At 33.1% G+C, this 21,938-nt stretch overlaps 3 protein-coding genes across 3 annotated transcripts; 1 reads left to right on the top strand and 2 right to left on the bottom strand.

Moving 5' to 3' along the window:
- Positions 1–143: 143 nt before the first annotated feature.
- On the top strand, positions 144–1,090 carry LOC128192529 (UPF0449 protein C19orf25 homolog). Its single transcript, XM_052865276.1, has 2 exons — positions 144–384; positions 502–1,090. The coding sequence occupies exons 1-2, from the start codon at positions 144–146 to the stop codon at positions 801–803; spliced, it is 543 nt and encodes a 180-aa protein (XP_052721236.1). The 3' UTR covers positions 804–1,090.
- A 5,689-nt stretch (positions 1,091–6,779) lies between these two features.
- Positions 6,780–9,767, bottom strand: LOC128156208 (toll-like receptor 6). Its single transcript, XM_052818257.1, has one exon. The coding sequence runs from the start codon at positions 8,817–8,819 to the stop codon at positions 7,677–7,679; it is 1,143 nt and encodes a 380-aa protein (XP_052674217.1). The 5' UTR covers positions 8,820–9,767; the 3' UTR covers positions 6,780–7,676.
- Positions 9,768–13,240: 3,473 nt separating this feature from the next.
- LOC128191235 (toll-like receptor 2) lies at positions 13,241–15,331 on the bottom strand. The gene has a single exon (XM_052863327.1). It carries the CDS (start codon positions 15,329–15,331, stop codon positions 13,241–13,243), a length of 2,091 nt encoding a protein of 696 aa, XP_052719287.1.
- Between the last annotated feature and the right edge of the window lie 6,607 nt (positions 15,332–21,938).

Genomic DNA, 21,938 nt, shown 5'->3' with positions numbered 1-21,938 from the left:
TAATTTAGAATGTTCTGTCAACTTCTGTGATATTTTTATTGCGTTCACATCTTACATACACCAATTAAAGGTATGACAACAACGTAACTTGACTGAAATTTTGACTGTGCGACTTTCACATGTAAAGGAGAAGATATGGTAATATGTGTAACGTTATATTCTTATCCATACGCGGCACCATACTTTTGACATCTTTTAGCTCTTCTGAGAAAGGAGGTAAAGAAGACCCAGTTGAACGAAAACATCTGATTATGTTGAGTTTTTTCAAGTCAGAATCCAAATCAATAACAATTCCTGATCGACCTAATCCTCCTTCGTTTGATCTAATGAAGGAAGATGTTGAATCAGCACCAGATAACGATTTAATGTTCCGTACACGGTCACGTAAGTTTACCAGGCACAGCGCAATTTATGACTTGAGAAAATATAAGCCAGGACCATATGTCACATATGCCAATGAAACTGAATATGACTATTTTCTGTCCTCTTTTATTTTCACAGGCACTGATAGTGAGTCGTCAGATGAATATTTTGATGCACTCTCAGAATTTGACGTGTCTGGTGACGATGATATGGAGGCTGAACAGGAACATGTGTACGAGCAGGCTATAGAACTGTTACAGCTGCATCAGAGACTCATTAATGCCCCACAGACTCTAGAATCAGAGTTACAGACCCTGAAAACAATCGGACAAGAGGTGTCAGAAGCTGTTACAGATCTCCGACATATGTCTCATTCTTTCCAAATTAGCTCAGAAGAATCATCATCACATGATCAAAAGAAAAAGAAAGTCAAAAAGTGAATGAGAATTTCAGCAAGAGAAAACGAATAGAGCATTTTATGTATGGGACGAATTTGCATGCTACTATATGGTGATAACGGCTTTGTTCAACGTAATATAAGGTGTTTACTTTATTTGACGGAGTACAAGAAAACTCACTTTTGCCAGCATTTTTATATATACATGTATAGAAGGCCTAATGTCAGTCTTAACATCCTTGAAAATATTGACACTGCATGGATAGAAAGTTGTCTATCATGTTATTGCAATGTAAGTCACTCGAATAAAATTTTTCCAAAAAGTTAAAACTTCCTTGTAACAGTTATGACAACAATGAATTTATGGAATTTTATTTAATGACCATAAAGGGAGATGTGCGATCATCTTGTACATTTGAGTATAAGAATGTGAACATTTCTTGAACTGGCTCATTTCTGCCCAAACTGTTGCCAAAAGGTACAAAAGTACGATAATAATTATGAAGTCCTACACTTCATTTTTTTTTAAAAGTATGCATACAAGAACAGAACAATGCCTTTTTAATCACTTAAAACAGCTGTCGAAATGCACAGCTACAGACTTGTTTTGACGATTTGGAAATCTGAAAAAATATGAAAGGGGTTCATGATGTCTTCTCTACAACCATTTGTTGAGAAAAAGTTTGAATCTTGCACATTAATGTTGCAAATTTGCCTCAAAATAGGGTACCCTATTTGTATCAGTCAGCATGAGATATACTCCGGTTCCAACAATGGAGGACAGGTGCGGATCAGAAACCCATGACTTGGGAAGATAATTTGGGATGTACAGTCCAGTGCATCGTTGCAAATTTTAAGCATGGTCAATACATTCGATCCTCTCCACTCATGCAGTGATTACATGATATCTTGTTGTCTTTTAAAGAATTGATCCAATTGAATGAAAGTGTAAAACATAGTGGAAGTCGACCTTTGATGTGGACTTTGAATATCAAATTAAATCACACTGACAAATTTTAAGTGGAATTATTAAACACGTTTGTATTTCATTTTTAACAAATTTTAAAGAAGGTTGCTTCGCAAAATTGCTATTTAGGATAGCTAAAAATCTTACTTTTCTGTCATATGTCCAACTGAGCTAAATGAATGTAGGTTGAAACAACCATCCATCATATTTGAAGTTCTTACAGGAGAGTGCTCATTTTACTTCAAAGTGCGCCAAAAAGAAATGACTTGTCCCAAAGGATCTATCACATATAACAATGGAATTGACCCATTATTTAAGGACCGGTATTGGTTTTTGTCTTAACAAAACATATCAATTTCCGTTCCACTTCTTGATTTTAGGCCATACACAGTATAAACTCTTAGGTTCTAGTTCTTATAATGTATAGTGATTGAAAAAAAGTTTCACAGTCGTTGTCCGAGCAGTATGAGTTATGGTCGGGTTTTTACTTGATTATCTTTAAATTTTCTTTTCAGTTTACTTTCTATATATGTTTTATACCAGGCACGTAGCATCAGGGGGGCCAGGGGGGGCCTGGCCCCCCCACTTTTTTTCGCAGCAACAAATTTTTTAAAATTTACATAATGGAGTTGGCCCTGCCACTTTTTTGGAAGTTAGTAAAAAATTGAGATGGAAATGAAGAAATGAGCAGTCAAATTGAACCCCCCCCCCCCACGGATTAGGAATTTCATGATTTGGAGGGAAAAAAATTTTGGTAGGGAAGATTTTTTTTGGGGGGGGGGGAAGTATAGTTGAGCCCCCCCCCCCCTCCCACGGATTAGGATTTTGAAGATTTTGGGAAACTTTAAATTTCCTTTCTCTTTTTTTTGTTTTTTTTTTTTTTGCTTGTCAAGATTTTTTGGATGGGTCTGCCCCCCCCCCCCCCCCCCCCCACTTTCAAAAACGATGCTACGTGCCTGTATATGCGCTTATTTACAACCAGGGACAGATTAGCAACTATCGAAAGTCTTACGTGACGCGATTTCAAAGGTCACAAACCCTTTGACTCTTTGCTACAAATAATGCACGTAGCTTTAGTTTTTCAGCAAAAATAACAGGAAGAATGATGTTTGTGGATATAGAAGGATTTTTACGCCGTTCGAACACTGTATTCATTCACCGTACATTCAACTGAACTCTTTTCCGTATAACTGCTGCATCCTTTGTATAAAGGGAGTGCCTGATGCCGGGATGACAAGGACGGATTTCAAACTCTAGCTGACCCACCCCCATTTTTCTAATCTATAAACCTTCCTCCTGCATTTTTGGCATAGAATGTCATGCACCAATGCACGTATTTTTGCAAAGAACGAACTGCATCTACTTTGCAGTACTTCTCTCACAATTGTACCATTTCTTATAGATGTTCTGGAAAAGCAAAAGCAACAGTTTTTGCTCGGCATGATTTTTTTTTTTACGTGACACGTACCTGTAATACATGTACATAGTGAATGATTCTTGTCCTCAAACAAAGCGTGCTTACACTAAGGTATAGTTCCGGTTGATTGCGTTTACATGTAGTTGAGTATATACATGTACTTTTTCCATCGATATCTTTAATTCAAAGACCAAATGCGCATTTAAGGAAGACGATCAAAATTAAATACACAAAATGCAAAATTCTGCATTAAAAGAAGAAGTGTTTATAAATGCCGTTAATTTTAAAAAAAGAAAAAGTATGACCACAGATGGAATCGAACCAGGGCACAAAAACACCATGTTTTACCTTGTTAGAGGTTTAACTTACCGTGCTATCCAGAACTTACACTCTTCGATGTAAATATAGACCTCAATGATAGAAATCAGTTTCCGAAATTTTTTTCGTTTTTTGCAAAATTCGACCCCAGGGCTAGTGTGCCCGTAAAAAATCTATCTTAATTTGTTCCTTTGAACAAAACTTATCAAAATATCTTGGATTTTTTTAAGGACAGGTCGGTCCTTAAGGATATCTAAGCCAAAAACCATACAGAAATATTAATACCACTTTACCGAAAAAATGCTGTTTTCGCCATCTTTGAAGATTGATAATAAAATTGCGAGAGCAATATGATAGGTTGAAAATGCAAATTCGAAAAATTTAGAAATATGTACGACAGAAAATAACAACTACAAAAAAATTTGATTTTCAAAAGTGATTTTTTTCCCCGGGAAATCCGTCTCCCCTATAGGTCGATTCAATTGTTAATCGCAATAGATCATTTAATGCACATCGACAAAAATGCGTAAGTGCTTTGTACATAACATAGCTACATGTACAGAATATTATACTTTTAAATGAGTTCAGGCAGCCACGGGTAGGAGCTACCACTATTGAAATAAAACCACTATTGAAATAAATTATTTCAATAGTGGTTGGGAATGTATTTCATTAGAAAAATCGACTTGCAACTACTATTGAAATAAAACCACTATTGAAATAAATTACTTCATTAGTGTTTGGGGACGAATTTCATTAGAAAAATCACTTTACAACCACTATTGAAACACAACCACTATTGAAGTAATGATTTTAATAGAGTTTGGGGATGTATTTCATGATAAAAAACTACTTTACAGACACCATTAAAGTTCAACTACTATTAAATTTTTTTTTTAATCGTAGATGGGAATGCATTACTTATAATCATAACTATGTAATCACTATTATGTAACACATTTGGAAAGAAAGAAGTTGTATATCATATTTGCAAACTATTTTGAAATGCAAGAAATCTAACGAATAATATCAAATACACAATTATGTTTCAATTTTCACTGCTGTGTAGAAGTAAATAACCAATTCTCGCGGATAAACATGCATATACATTTGTTTTTATCTAACAAACAATTTCAAATACACAATTAAGGTACTGAAGACTTGCATATTTTACGGTAATAGTAATCAAGACTATGATAAAAATGTACTTATTTTAGGATTTTTACTGTTGTGCAGAAATAACCAATCCTCGCAGATTAACATATATAATTGTTTACACATTTTTTCTTTACCTTTCTCTTTCTATAGATATATCATGTTTTATGGAAATTGTAAATTATTTGTACTAGAAGACAACGTTGTAAATTGTCAGAACTTCTATTCAAAACCCCTGCATATTAAAATAATAATGTATAGCTTATATATCATTATAGATTTATGTAATAATGAATATCACTAGTACTATTAAGATAAATAATTTCAATATTGGTTGGGGATGTACTTCATTAAGACCAATATTGAATGAAATAAATTATTTCAATAGTGGTTAGGTATGCATTTCATTACAACCACTATTGAAATAATTTATTTCAATTGTGGTTAAGGATGCGGTTCATTACAACCATTATTGAAATAAAATATTTCAATAGTGGTAGGATGTTATTTTAATGCCTATTATTCCGACTGTGTATAACACTTTCGGTTCCAGATGACAGGTGGTATGGGAAACATGACCATATAGAGGTAAATCAAAGAACATCATTATCAAAAAGGAAATCATCATCTCATAAGACATACTTCTTTTCTGAAGAAACTCCCCTAGCAGAATTGAAAGTGTTACAAACAGACATAATGATAGACATAAAACTGAAATGAATCATCTACCACTATTGAAATACTTTATTTCAATAGTGGTTGAAATGAAAGGTACCCCCAACCACTATTGAAATAAATTATTTCAATAGTGGTTGAAATAAATCGCATCCTTAACCACTATTGAAATAATTTATTTTAATAGTGGTCGTAGTGAAGTACACCACCAACCCTTATTGAAATAATTTATATTAATAGTGATATTTATAATAATATTTATCAATAAATAATTATTCAATATACGGGGGGTTTGAATAATAGTTCTGGCAATTTACAAGATGTTCACAATAATATCATAGGGCATGATATGTTTGAAGAAAGAGAAATCTAAAGAAAAAAATGTAAATTTTCAAACAAATATTTATAAAGAAATTCATTCTACGCAACGATTGAAAAAATAATTTTAATTGTAGTTGTACTTAAACAGAGTCTGTAAATTGATTTTCAAACTGGAATACATCCCGGAACACTATTTAGATATTTCATTTTAATAGTGGTTGTATTTCAATTGTGGATGAAAAGTGATTCTTCAAATGAAATACATTCCCAACCAGTATTGAAATAATTTATTTCAATAGTGGTTTTATTTCAATAGTGGTTGCAAACTGACTTTTCTAATGAAATACATTCCCAACCACTATTGAAATAATTTATTTCAATAGTGGTTTTATTTCAATAGTGGTTGCAGAGCTACATGGTATGCGAACTCTAGACCGTGGCTAAAGATGCTGCTGCTCATGCTATCTAAATGAAATAAGATGTTGAACCCACTCGCATAGGCGTAAGACAAACACCTTCATAAAATGATAAAAATCGTATTCAAGTAAGCACAATGTAGATGTCGGGTACAATATGTTTCACTGACCATCTGGTATGTTGGAACAGCCCACGCATGCACTTTTGTTTCCTGATGTACTAATAATGGTCAGGTTGAATAATTTTTGTGTTGCAATTCTTCCTCAGCGTATCAGTGTTTCGGTTTGGTCATAAATAAAATCTTTAACTGTTCTTCCTTAAACAAGGTATTGTAAAAGATATAAAGCAATAGGAATGTTGATTTATAAACTTTATTAAATTTTTAAGTTACAATGTAATAATACATTAATTATGCATCATGCTTAAACCAGCTATTTTCACAGTTATCTTATTAAATAGCACCCTATATATGTGCTGGTATTGTTAACCTCATACCTTTATTTGTAAGTAAACATTTGAAAGCAGTTAAGTTATTCATTGATTGAATGCATTAAAAAATCAAAGTACTGAAATGCATGAAAAAGCAATATTCTTTGCTCGTTGAGAAAACCTGAGCAATTTTATAAACATTGTCTTTAAGCAAACCTTTTTAACGAGGCCGGGTCTAATTTGTTCTGCCCTAGATTTTTGCATGATATTTTTTACATGAATTTCTACTGATATAATTATTATTTTAAGATTGAAAAATAAGACATTTACCACACCGTTTTTTTAGGGGGTCATTTAAAAGTTTGTTCATTTTTAACATAGGACCCGATGGGATTTTGCTTGAAATGTATCAATTTTGCACATTTTTTACATTTTTTTAAAACTTCTGCCCTAGGGATTTCTTTTTCTGTTCTGCATATAAAACCTATTGCTAAAAGGCATCAAATGGTAAAAAAAAAAACAACTTTTACATCCTGGTTTGTTCCAGGGGTCTTATCAAAGTTGTTTTTTGTATGCCCAATTTCCCAGAGTTGTCGGATTATGGCTATTTTTTATTTGACAAAGGCGGAAATGGTGATCTTTATAGTATTATTAAAACATTCAGACATATTTAAGTAATAAATAAATAAATAACATCACATATTAAGGGTCATTAATATAAAATATATGGTTACTGTCTTGAAATATATGAATTAATCTATAGCCTATTTATGCGGGTTAAGAAAACGTGACAGAGGGCTAGGCTTGTTGAACCTTCTGCACGTTTTCGACCCGAGCCCAAATATAGCTTATATTTCGAGACATTTATGTGTATTCCACAAAACAATTTCAATTTTATGCATCAAACGAGCTATTTTCAACAAATTTCGCTGAATATCTGCAGTTGAAACTATCACGCCATGGCGTCAACAAAGCAAAAAGATGACGTCACAATACAAATGAAACGCTGCGCGAAAGCGTGCGTACTCGTTCTGTACTCGGCCCCGTTAAGCGCATATATACAAATATAACAAATACATTGCACTGTGCCAGAAGCAAGATACTTTCAGTAGTTGTGAAAACTAGTGTATATCATTTTCATTTGCGAACCGATTCCTAACCAATACGACTTTCTATGCATTTAAGTAAAATTAATCTTACATAATAAACCCATGACACTATGGTTTTAACGTAGAAACCAATCTATCCCAGAATACCCCCTTTGCTGTTCTTTCATTCGTCCATTCTATAAATGTGGTAGATTTCAAAAGCAAGTGTAGAGAGTTATTCATATTTTTGGTCAGAATATTTTCCAAAACGACAACCACCACCGTGTTTTCACCGTGATTTATCGAACGTAACTGTGCCATCATGGTTTCGAACCGACACCAATGACTTTGAGCGAAACTGTTGGAAAGGATGATAAGAATCTTTCTACTTCGGTGCATGGCGTCAGTGATATTGTCTACAATTAGTTTCCCAACCTGAAAATCCCTGTCATGTAAGCAAAGTTTAAGATGTTCTTCGTTCTCCAATTTGGGTATCATTTCTGAAATGACCCAGATTCTGTCGTCCGAGTTATAAGCTACGAATACATCATAGGCAAAATCATCACCTCCAAGAACTTCATAGCCACGTTTTTTAGCGCGCAAGAGGTACAGGTAATACTTGATGTGCCAGCGTTTCTTGTATATAATACAAGATACTGTGGCAATGACAATGACTGCAAAGAAAATGGAAATAGCCATGATGATGTATGGATTAATGGGGTGGCAGGAAAGATAACTCAGATGAAAATCAGCAAGATTCTTCCTTTTCCATTCTTGTGGCAAATTACATGTATAATCATTTGGCCATCCCAATAGGCGTTCAGCGTTGTTTTCGATCCATTTCCTGAAGAAAACAAGGTCACAAGTACAAATAAAGGGATTACCTTTCAAACTCATCTGTTTAATTTTGATTGGAATATTCGTCTCATTGATGCCGGTTATCAAGTTCTTGTCCAGTAATAGAATGTTTAATGATGCTAAAGCGAATAACTTTTTTAAGTTTGTTTCGGTGAAGCGACACTCTTGTAAGGACAGTTTTGTTAATTTTGGCATGACGCGGAAAATAGTTTCTGGAAACGTTGATAAAAATGTTCTTTTCAACACCAATTCTTCCAGTCGCGTAAGAGGCTTAAATAATCGAAACAATTTTTGCCCAATTTTGTTGGGAGATAAAAAAATAAATTGTAGTCCTGTCATGTCTAAAATCTTCAAGTTTCTTGTGTAATAAAATAAATATCGATTATATGACAGCTTTTTTGAGTTATCTCCCATGTACAAATATTGCAACGAAGAACTGTTCAGAAAATTTTCATGAGGAGTAAAACTAGAATCTAGATTTTCTATGGATAAAAATACGAGGAAAGGTAGTTGGCTTATAAAGTTTCTGCTAAATGTTCTAATCTTGTTTAACCCCAAAGACAGGTTTTGTATCCTTGGTAAGCATTCACTGAAAAATTTGCCTCCTTTGACAACAGTGATGAGATTGTCGCTAAGATCCAGTACCTTTAGATTAGGACAAATTGGTCGCTTAGTATGGGAATCACAAAAGTTCGGAATGGACAATAGTTTGTTTTTGCTCAAAATTTAAACCTCCATTTTTGGCATCACCACGCTCAATGATATATTTGAAATTTGGTTGCTCTTGAATGAAATTTCTCTTAAATGAGAAGATAATGGGGACATAACATCACCGATGTTGCCAGTTATTTTATTATTATCGAAGAAAACTCCTTCTAGCGACGTGTTACTAAGGTACTTGAAAAAATCTATAGATAAAGCTTCCAAGTCCATGTTGGTTAAGCGAATTTCTCTTAATGTGTTATTTTCCAATCCTAGAAAAGATTTTGTGACCGAATGAAGTCCCTTGTTCTCACTTAGGTCTAGGTACTGTAAATGTGGAAGCATTCGGAAAGCCAGTCTATTGATGCTATTAATTCGATTACTTTTCAAATCAAGTTTCGTCAAATGTAGACCGGATATATTCTTAAATACATCCTCTCTCCAACGTAATGATTTTAAAGAATTATGCGTGAAAACAAGGCTTGTAGTATTTTCTGGCAATGGTGGTATATATCGTAGATAAGAACCATGGCCACTGCAGTTTGCCATGTCTCCATTACACACACACAGACTTGGACATTTGGTATTTATAAGCGATAGCTCATTCCCATATTTGAATGCCAAAACAAGTAGTATTAGTACTGACGTTATCTCATCCATACTTCACAGAACAATACTTTTTATCAGAATAATAAAGTAGAGATATACCCTTTGTTCAACAGGAAATACTAGTACTTGAAATACACGTACTATACTAGCAGGCGCCTTATCATACCAAACATTCCAGTGAACAATCAGTTTTCACCTTTCCTGGTGTTGATCTTTTTCCTCAATTTATCGATTCCGACGAAGAAATTAATAGAATTTTATACAAAGAATGATATTAGTATTTGAAACTATAATCTTTTAATTTATGTATTTTCGTAATACACTCTTCAAGTATTATCCACCACAAAGTGATCAAATGGAAGATTAAAAATCTTCTTCTGTGGTAGGGGTTAACTTTTCACATACAGTTTCTGTAGGACTTTACCGCCGTCCCACATTTACAAAAGCCTTAAAAATACTTCATACAAAACTTACAAGTTAAAAGTTAATCTTTCAGGGCGGACGCCCATCTATTTTAGACCCCCCCCCCCCCCGGGATTACAATTTCAGTTTTGCAAATGAAAAAAAAGTCTTCTCTTTTGTTTTCAAACCAAATATCATATCCCAAACACGGCAATGTTGATATATCCCATTGATCATATATTTGTTTGATCAAAACAACATGTCTAGATTGATTACTGTATACAAAACTACGTATCTCACATGAAACTTGCCAACATTCCAAAGGATATCTTAATTTCACACAAAAAAGAAAGATGCTTATGTAGGTGCTTCATCATCAAAATCTGCCCCATATTTGCCCCATATTTGTATTTCTGTAAGTAATAGTCTAGCTTTCCATATTTTATAATTGCCAAACAAAGTGAAAATTAAAAGACATTATTTTGTGGCGTATCTGTGCTAAAACTACTGAATAAATAATAATTTAATGCTAAACACTTTGAAATAAACTCGAGTGCAGATACACGCGTTTTGTATATCAAAAAGAAATTCAAAAGGACTCCTGCCCAAAGTCATAGTAATTTAAATCTGTAATTTTTTTATAACTTGTGCAAACAACAATTTAGTTTTAACGCGCATCTACATTCAAATTATGGTATTCATTTTTTGTCATACTCTAAAATTAATTCAAAGTTTTTCATCTCAAACATTAAATAAATGAATGAATAAGTGACTTTGTTGTAACGAGATTGACGTTTAATTCTGTAGTTTACAGGATACGCATGTACCATCAATATTTTGTACAAATTAGTTTAGGATCGTCTTTGCCAGTCAAGTGTTTTCGGTCCACTCCGCTCCCCACAATGGAGGACAGTTACAGATCAGAAACCCAACCCATGACTTGTGGAGATGATTTAGGATGTACAGTCAAGTCCATCGTTGCAAATTTTAAGCACGGTAAATACATGCGATCCTCTCCACTCATGCAGTGCTTGATCGTTTGTATTTTTTGTAACAAAAGATTTCTTTGCAAAATTGCTATTCAGGATAGCTACAAATCTTATTTCTCTGTCCAATGTTTAACTGAGCAAAATTAGGTCATAACAACTATTCATCATATTTGAAGTTCTCCCCAATTTCGATTGAACCAATGTCCACCTGAGCTAAACTAGGTCAAAACAACTATCCATCATATTTGAAGTTCTAATTCCTAATATCGACCGGACCCTGCACATTTTATTTCAAAACGTTTATATCGATCAAATCAACGCACTGAAAAAAATGACCTGCCCAAATATAATGCACTTTGACAAAAAAATTCAAAGTGCGTAATTGTTAATGTATTCGATCAGTGCTTACTATATCTATTCAAGATATATTACTAAAGTCAGGTACTCTTTACACAATTGCGCTGAAAAATATAGTTCCATTCATCATCAGCAGATACAACATTATAACAAATGTTTAGGATATTAATGTATATTTCATACGTGAAAGAAAACAAAATTAACGTAAGAATTTTTAAAATCACCGAAGAAATATAATTAAGAAGGATTTATATTCCTACGCCATCTGCCTCCTCAGGTCATTTCTCGGTTGACAAATTTTCACTAATGAATATTGATTATATAATTACAAAAATTATAGTACTTCAATGATTATTGTTCGTTAGTTATTACACAATCTCTTTAATTTTTAATTGTGCATGAGTGTGTTTTCTTTTCTTTTTTCTAATGACGGAATTTTGATCGCACTCGTGTAAACTCTTTTTAAGGATGTGTGCACTGTTTGCTAGTGACGTAGAACTGGTGGCAGTATGTATTTGCTACGGACATGAAAAACTAAATTCGCCAGTTTTCTTAACAAGTTCAGTGATTTTAAGTTTAATTTTAACAGTGATCGGCTAAGCACAGTAAAAATTCAAGTAATTTAAAAGTCGAATATCTTGGATACTGCACACTGCGGATGTCGTGTACAGTATGCTTCACTGACCATTTGGTATGTTGGAACAGCCCACGCATGTCCCTTTGTTTCCTTATGTACTAAGAATGGTTAGGTTAAATAATTTTTGTGCTGCAATTCTTCCTCGATATATCGGTGTTTCGTTTTGGTCATAAATAATTTTTAAACTGTTCATCCGGGTATTGTAAAAGACATAAAACAATAAGAATGATGATTTAAGACTTCATTAAATTTTTAAGGTTATAGAGTTACAATGTTATAATATATTATGCACCATGCTTGCAGTTAATTTCACAGTTATCTTATTAAATAACATCCTATTATGTGTTGGTATTCTTTACTCTCATACTTTTAAGAAAACATTTGAAAGCAGTAAAGTTATTCATTAATCGAATGCATTAAAAAATCAAAGTACTGAAGTGCGTTAAAAACAGCAAAGTTCGTTTGTTAAAAAAACCTGTGTAATGTTATTAACATTGTCTTTAAGCAAACCTCGTTAAGCGCGTATACAAATTTAACAAATACCTTGACATTGTGCCAAAAGCCATGATACTTCCCGTAGTTGTAAAAACTATAGTCTCTCCCGATATATTTTTGCCGCAAATTTTCTTAATTTATTCGATATTTATAAATACCTTTTGATTCAGACGATGTTTATTCAATAGTATGAAAAAGATTTCCCTTTTGAAACGCCCCCTTGTCAGGTTTCAATACACGGCTAAGAATAGAAAGTCTACGGGGATTTTGCATTGCATTAGCCATAATTAAGCCCGGATGATTACGTTAACAAATTGTGCGAGTGACTTCCGAATGGAGAAAGGATTTCAACATTCCCCATCATAAATCTCCGTAGGAAAACTGTTTTCGTCCCTGTGAATTTTTACGAGGAAAAAATGATAATGTGTGAATGAAGTAATTTTCCCTTTCATCGATTTCAATTGCACTTCTTTCAGCGGTATTTTTATTAAAGATTGTCAAAATGTGCAGCAAAAATATCTTTTGACAGACTATAGACGTATTGTATATCATTTGCAGTTACATACAGATTCGTAAATAATAAGACTTTTAAATGTGTTTATTATCATAAGTAAAATTAAGTATACATAATATACTTTTTGACATTATAGTTTTAACGTAGATACTAATCTATCCCAGAACATCTCCTGCGCTGTTTTTTCGTTTGTCCATTCTATAAATGTGGTAGATTTCAAAAGCAAGTGTAGAGAGTTGTTCATATTTTTGGTCAGAATATTTTCCAAAACGACAATAATCACCATATTTTCCCCTTGATTCATCGAAAGTAACTGCGCCATCACAGTTTCGAACCGACACCAATGGCTTTGTGCGAAACTGTTAGAGAGGATGATTAGAATCTTTCTACTTTTGTGCATGGCGTCAGTGATGTTGTCTACAATTAGTTTTCCTGCCTGAAAATCCCTGTCATGTAAGCACAGTTTAAGATGTTCTTTGTTCTCCAATCTAGGTATCATTTCTGAAATGACCCAGATTCTGTCGTCCGAGTTATAAGCTACGAATACATCATAGGCAAAATCATCACCTCCAAGAACTTCATAGCCGCGCTTTTTAGCGCGCAAGAGGTACAAGTAATACTTGATGTACCAGCGTTTCTTGTATAGAACACAAAATACTGTAGCAATGACAAGGACTGCAAAGGAAATGGAAATAGCCATGATGATGTATGGGTTAATGGGATGGCAGAAAAGGTATTTCAGGTGAAAATCATGAAGAGATTTGTCTTTCCATTCTTGTGGCAGATAGCATTTATAGTCATTTGGCCATCCTAGAAGATGATCGGAGTTGGCTTCTATCCAATTTCGAAACCAAACTAATCCACAAGAACAAAGGAAAGGATTGCCTTTCAAACTTATTTTTTCAATCTTAGTGGGAATATTCGTCTCATTTAAATTGGTTATCAAGTTATTGTCTAGCACGAGAACCTTTAAAGACTCTAGGACAAATATCTTTTTTAAGTGGGTCTCGTTGAAACTACAATCATCTAAGTAGAGTTTTGTTAAATTTGGCAGGAGCTGGAAGAGGGGTGATGGAAACGTTGACAAGGATGTTTTATTCAATATCAATTCTTCTAGACGCGTTAGAGGCTGAAATAGTTGAAACATTTTCTCTTCCTGTTTACGAGATGAAACAAATTGTACTCCAGTCATATCTAGAATCCTCAGATTTCTAGTGTAATAGAATAAGGTTCTTCTATATTTCAGAACGTTGAATTTATTTCCCATGTACAAGTATTGCAACGAAGAACTGTTTAAAGCATATTCATTAAGAGTTAAATTGGGATCCAGATTTTCTATGGACAAGAAATTAATGAAGGGTATATGACTGATGAAATTTTTGTCTAAGGTTTTAATCTTGTTAAATCCAAGAGAAAGGTTTTGAAGCCGTGGAAAGCATTGTCTATAGAATGTGCTTCTTTTGACGACAGATATGAGATTGTTGCTCAGATCAAGAACTTTTAGATTAGGCAAACGTGGTTTGTGATCATGTCTATAACAAAAGTTTGGAACGGACAATAGTTTGTTTTTGCTCAAAACAATAATCTCCAATTTGGGCATAATAATGTTCAACGAAAACTTTGAAATTCGGTTGCTTTTAAAAGAAATTTCTCGCAGATGTTTAGACAATGGAGACAGAACATCACCAATATTGGTAGCTATGATACGATTATTGTCAAAGAAGACTCGTTCTAAAGACGTGTTATTAAGATAACTGAAAAAGCTGTTTGACAAATTACTATACCACATATATGTTAGACGAATTTCTCTTAAAGAACTGTTTTGCAATCCGTAAAATGTATTGTGTAGTTTTCTGGAACGAAAGAATTTGTTTTCACTTAAGTCGAGAAACTGTAGATGAGGAAGCAGTCTGAAGGCCTTTTTATGAATGAAACCGATGCGACTACGTCTCAAGTCAAGCCTCGTCAAATGAAGGTTGGATAAATTATTGAATGCTTTTTCTCCCATATATCCCAAGTCATTCGAATTGAATACAAGGCTTGTTATGTTTTCAGGTAATGGTGGAATATATCGTAGATGAGAGCCATCGTGGCCTTTGCAAATCGCTGTTTTCCCGTCACATATGCAAACACTAGGGCATAGGGTATTTCTCTGCGATAATTCACTATTCCCTTTGAATGTAAATACAATTAGTAACAACATCCACGTTTGCCCATCCATATTGCACTGTACAGGATTTGATAAATGGTATTTCTGCATGATTCACAATTACACCCCCTTTTCAACAGGAAATATGTAATTCGCAGGTGTATGATCATGCGAAACTTTCCGGTGAGTATTAGCCTATTTCCTTTCAGGATAACGGATTTCAATTTTTTCATTAAATGCATGCTGTACTTTTTTTATAATGTATCACCAGAGGGAAATTAACAAGAGCTTGGACTCGCGACAAACTCTGATTTGATGAAGGTGCGGCCTACTTATTGTTAATTGTCCAGTCATTGGTTAAAACATATTCTACATTGAACGCAATGCCACTTGTCCGACTTCATCCAGGGTTTTACATTTATGAATATTAATAAGCTTCTCTTAGCTAATTACTATGGAATCATTTTCATCTGTAGAGGTCAATGTTCGTTGGTAGCAAAAAATTTCATGGTTCGTGGGACGTAATTTTGTTGGTAGCAAATTCTATTCTGTATTCTGCGAAATTAATGAGTTGGAAATAACCAATAAAACCAATAAAAAGCTAATTTTTTGTTTAAAAAGTAGTACTCCAAACTATATGGTCTACGGAGAAACAGGTCGTTTTCCTTTATCTGTAATTGTATTTACTAGAATGGTATCATACTGGTGTAAATTAATTTTTAGTACTAATACTAGCATTACAAATATATTATACCGGTTCTTGTTAAATCAGACTGAAAATACAACCAGTACTAACCCTTGGATTGATTGTATTCGTCATGTTTTTAACTCATGTGGATTATCAAATGTTTGGCATAGTCAGTTTTTAAATATTGTTAACAAAGATGGGTTTCAACGGTAGTTAAACAGAGATTACAAGATCAATTTATTCAAAAGTGGCATGCTGATATAAATAATTCATCAAAAGGAGTAATATATAAAATTTTTAAAACAAATTTTGGATATGAAAAATATCTAGATATTTTACTCCTGAAATTCAGAAAAATTTTTGGTAAATTTCGTACTTCAAATCACCATCTACCAGTTGAACTGGGAAGATGGGAGGGTATCCCATTAAATGAAAGATTTTGTCCTCTCTGTAACACAAACGTATAGCCGATGAATTTCATTATATTCTAGAATGTGATGCAATATCACAAGTCCGGAAAAAGTTTATAGACAAAAAAATTTCGGCTAGACCAAATGTGTTAAAAATTTTCGTATCTTATGACAACATGTAACATGAAATTGCTGAGAAAATTGTGTATATTTATAATAAAGATATACGAGGTAGTCTGTCCTACATGAGTTTCGCTTTGTATAACTAGCTCTATAACCCTTATATTAATATATGTTTACCTCTGACCAATTTATATGTATATTTTAATGATATTTTTGTCCTCATGTACCATTTGTTTGAAATGGTTTTGAGCGAATAAATGAACTGAACTGAACTGTAAATACAATGTTAATATTAAACAAATGGTGGTATTTAAGTTCATGGGGATGTAAATTCATGGGCAAAGGTTACCCACGAAAGCCACGAACACTGGTTCCCCACAAACAATTATGATTTTACAGTAACAGTAATTTATCAATAATCATTAATTGACACAGAAGTGTTGAACGGGTTGTTGAAATATTGGAATCTGGAACACACCCTTATATCACCGAATTTCCTGCAAAAAGATACTGGTCAGACTGAATCTAGCAGCCACCAACAGCAGTCATTAAGCCAGTAAAAGTAGGCAGCCAAAAAGGAAAATAATCAAAATACTCGGAATGCTCAAACAAGGAAGTCACATATACTTTCAACAGTATGATAAATAACTATCAAGATTATTCATTTTGCATCAATGAATTGTAAAATCATTGACAACTTCAGAGACAGTTAAGTTCGCCTGGGTAATGGTTATATATACATCTCTGTTTATTAGGAAATTATAATTCGTTTACTGCACACTTTAACGATTAAGGGGATAATGTCGCACTTTTTACCACTATATCATTGTAATGTAAAACAATAACAAGGTTAGTGTGAGCCGAATGACTGTGGATGATCCCAACTTCTCATTTGAATTACCTTCGTTTTTGCCCGCGAAAAGTACTGATTTTTTATGAGAATAAAGTTAAGACGGCCAAACAAATTAAAGAGCAAATGCCAGATTTTTAAAAAATAAAAACCCCGTTAAATGTTGGCCCGGGTTTTCTTCTAATTTTACCAACTAAGAAATAAAAAGGTATTTTTCTTAAAACAAATAAACGCAGCATTGTCACTATTCAGAAAAAAACCCCAATTCTTTTAAGCTGGAATTACATATGGCAGGCTGTCAATAAATTTATAAATGTCTAAACCCCCGTACAACGTCCACTTGGGTTTGCATACTCATTTTACCAACATGGAAATAGAACATTCTAAAATAAAATGTTTTGATTTTTGTATGATTTTGTTTCTGCTAATTTATGATAGCGTTTTACTAATTAAATACAAGATTATAATTTATTTGCTAGTCAACATAATTTTACAAATTTTCTAATGTCTATATCTCATATTCTTTTAGATAATAGTACGCATAGCAAAAATATTTAACATTTCTTTACACATTACTTCGTTTAGATTAAAAATTACAGTATATCATATATATATTTATACATTTTATTTCAGTTTAACACATTTCCACGCAATGAAGGAAAATGAAGTTATATAGCAAGGCGATAAAACTTATCTTTCTACTTATCATGAAACTTAAAGTTTTTACTTACCTTTTTGGTTTTGTTTGTTTGTTTGGGGGGGGGGGGGGGTATGGGGGTGTTTATAAAAAAAATCATAATTATATTTATCCAACCATTTCCTTTTATTGACAAGTATTATGTTTCATATTTATAAAACCCACGTGTTTTACAGACTTTATCTAATAAATTGTATGAAAGCAATGTATTGATGTCTTTATAACATTAAAGGGTACCTGCAGTGCCGGTCAATTTTTGATATAATGGAGATCTATGTGTAAAAACATCATCCTGAAAATTTTACAGCGATCGCATAAGTAGTTATCGAGATATTTGGGGAAAACCCGATTTCACACCTGAACGAGTTTTGAATCAAGCCGATTTGGCGCGAGATGAACTGTGACGTCACGGGGTCAACGCCGCTGCATGAGAAACAGGAATATCGTATGAAAACTGTTCGTTTTCTTGCATTGTTTTATCGATATATGAACATTTTTTTCTGTTATTTCTTTATCAACCCTGGATGACTAATTATACTGTTGTTTGAGTTTAACCCGTATTTTATCGAACAAAAATGCCGATTTCGGACAATTGTTTGCTTCATGAATTTCGTCAAATGTGTAACACATTTTACATTTAAATGCACACCATATGTAGCAAAATGACAATTAATCAAAGCATTATTGTTATAAGAAACATATTTTGTTAATATTGTCATTCTTTCGATTGATTTCTCGGTGACATTATTATCTGATTGATTGATAATATTGATAATACACAATGATATTTCGTAAAAGGTAACTCGGGGTCTATTTCTCGTATAAGGCATAAAATTATTAAAGCTGCTTGGTCCGATTTTATATCAAATTTTATGCACGCTTTTAAACGAAGGCTATGCTTAATATATGTATAAAAATAGACATTGCAGTAGTTTTACCCGTCAATTATGCCAAATTTCAATGAAGAAAAATACGTACAAAATTTGCTAACAAAACAAACGACATTAAAAGGTACCGCGTTATTTCGCCTCATGTTAAATTTCACCCCTGGCGACGAGACGGGAATGGTTGTATTACGACTTTGACATCGCTCTAAATAAAGGTCGAAATGATCAGACAAATTACAAATAAACATGTGTACGTTTTGTTCGCTAATATTTCCAAAGTCTGCTTTCTTTACAATCGATGCATACATGTAGCATGCGGGTTGAATAACCCCAATCATTCTGGGGACGAAACCAAGCGGTTTCCTTTTCTAAACATTCCCGTGATGCATTTTGGTTTGTTTTTTCGTTTGCCCAAAGAGAAATTATTTTTATTTACTTTGAATATTTCTAACTTTGAAAAGAGACTGATTCTGCTGGTGTAAATAGGAGAAAGTCCATAACTTTCTGAGATAAATGATTTGTATGGAACAAATTTTGATACTGTAATTACAAAATAAATCGGACCAAGCAGCTTTAATGATGTCGCCCAATTATTCTATAATATTGACATCGGACCAATAACAATCAAAATAGTATGCATTCTTTAACAAACAAACACGGGATTATAAACGGATCAAGGCGAAAGTCCAAGATGGCTGCATGATTAAGTCTGTCTCGTATTCTTTAAAAATACGATGATGGAATTTAATTTTACATTTATTTACATACTTTGTCAAAATGTTCAAGTTTATTTAGATTTCATAATGATTCGTTGTCAGTATTACAATTTAAGCTATACGGAGTTATAAAGCATTTAATTGCTGACCATAGCGCTCGAAAGAAAGTTGCACTTTATTAAATAAGAAATTATAAATCCGAAATAATTACTTATTCACATAAAAAAGGTTTCAATTGCTGAATTGTAAATTTGGTCATGATTTAAGTGATTAGATAAGTAAAAATAAAGGCATTTACTTCGAACATTAGTTTTACTATTTAATAGTTTCATGCATGATTCTTTAATCACTGATTGACGGACTATACACATGTTTTAGCTGACGAATGCTTGATTTTACACAGTCTAATTTATTTTTCTGTTTTATCTTTAAACAATTGAGTAGCTAATTATACACAAATCAATTTACCAGTCTAGAGGTGTGAAACACTCTCTTTGTTCACCAGACTCGTGTACCTTGTGTATACATACCCCAGATACACGTGTGTCTGGAGCAGTGGCTTCGCTAGTTTACCTGTTTACCTGTGTCATTATCTCGGATCACTCGTGTGTGAAAGGATATTATGTAATCAAAGAATGAATAATGAACATAAATTTGCCCATGTTAGCGTTTTAAGATATCGTATTCATCGGTAAAAAGGCGACGAGAATAACAAATTTTAAAATCCTTTAAAAAGAAATCTGATTGTAATAAGATAATAATGGATACAAATTTCTAGATCTACAATACTTAAAATAACAAGATACGTCAAAAGATCAGACCTATATAAGTCATTTTGGCTGAAAAATCGAATTTAATTTGTATAGCTTTGTAAGGAAATTTCCCTCGCGTTGACCTCGTGACGTCACTTCCGCTGAAGCCTCGTTATCGCCTAATTCTGTTTTCTCTTGATTAGATTTCCCAAAGCAGGTAAAAATAGCCACTTTGAAGAGGCGTAACTCCGTTATTTTTGCACCGATTTCGATGCGGTTTTTTGCATTAAATTTTGGTAAATAAACTCTTTAACATATGTTTCACATCGGCTGGGCTGCAGGTACCCTTTAACGGAAGAATAATGCAGATGTACGCTAAGCAGTCTTTTTAGTTATTGTACATAGTCAACATAAATTTGTTTTGTTTTGACTTTCATGTTTAAATTTCAAATCGATTTATCACTTAAGTATAGAAATTCACCAAAAAGAAAGAAACGAATACAATATATTGGCTAATACATTGAAGAAAAAAAGTTTCGTTTTTAACAAGACATATACACAAGAAAATTGTTTACTTGATATGCAGGCACGATGCATTGATACCAAAATCTTTTGAAACTGCAAATATTGATGGAAATGTGGCTAAAGAAAATGAGACAAGACCAGTACAATCAGTGCAACGTACAACAAAATACTGCTTTGTGTCTTTTTCTCTGTTGATATCGAGAAAATTATTATTACCTTGTATTACCCATTTAGGAACTACGTCACATTGTATATACATGTACCTTTATTTTAAGGGATTGATTGCAGAATTGCATTTCGGTTAAATTGCAATTCGTTCCGACCGATTCATCGGTTACTCGTATCAAAATACGCAGACTTTTGATACGTTATTATTTTTAATAAGTGTTAAAATCAACATAGAAAGGATGGTATGTGTATTCTGTTTATGTTTGAATTAAACATCAACTTCTAATTTTCAAAAATTAATTCTAAACAATGAGTTAACAGCCATGAATAAGTTTGCTCTTGTGCAACCGTTTCACTGAACACGTGTTGCAATTTCTTAATCAGTTCGACTTCTGAAAACAGTCACCCAATGACAAGACACGGATCTCCGTTTAAAATGAATATCATTCCGGGAAGTAGTAACTTGTATGTGCCCGCTTTACGATTGTATTTCCTAATAATAAGTTGATGTGTTAAAGGAAAATAATACTGTACTTTGAAAGTAGATAAAATAATGTCAGTTGTAACAATACAAAGCAGTGTTATTGATATCATTCATTAATCTGTTATGAAAAGCTGAACAATCCTCCAAAAGCTGAGCTCTGGAGTTAAAACAGTCTCAAATTTAACTTGATAAGATAATAGTATCAAGAGAAAAAAACATGTTTTAATTGCAATAAAATATCCATTATTTCTATTTCAACGACTAATCGATTACTGATTTTGTAACCGGTTACCATCGTTCCGACCGATTAATCAGCTAACTGGTTGGAGACTTTCATCACGACTATTTACATTTTCAAGTAATTTTGCCTCTCAAGGAG

This window comes from Crassostrea angulata, chromosome 7, assembly GCF_025612915.1.
Source record: "Crassostrea angulata isolate pt1a10 chromosome 7, ASM2561291v2, whole genome shotgun sequence".
Classification (NCBI taxonomy): domain Eukaryota; kingdom Metazoa; phylum Mollusca; class Bivalvia; order Ostreida; family Ostreidae; genus Magallana; species Magallana angulata.
The sequence above is the reverse complement of the archived record's forward strand: the minus strand, read 5'-3'. Positions and strand labels throughout refer to the sequence as shown.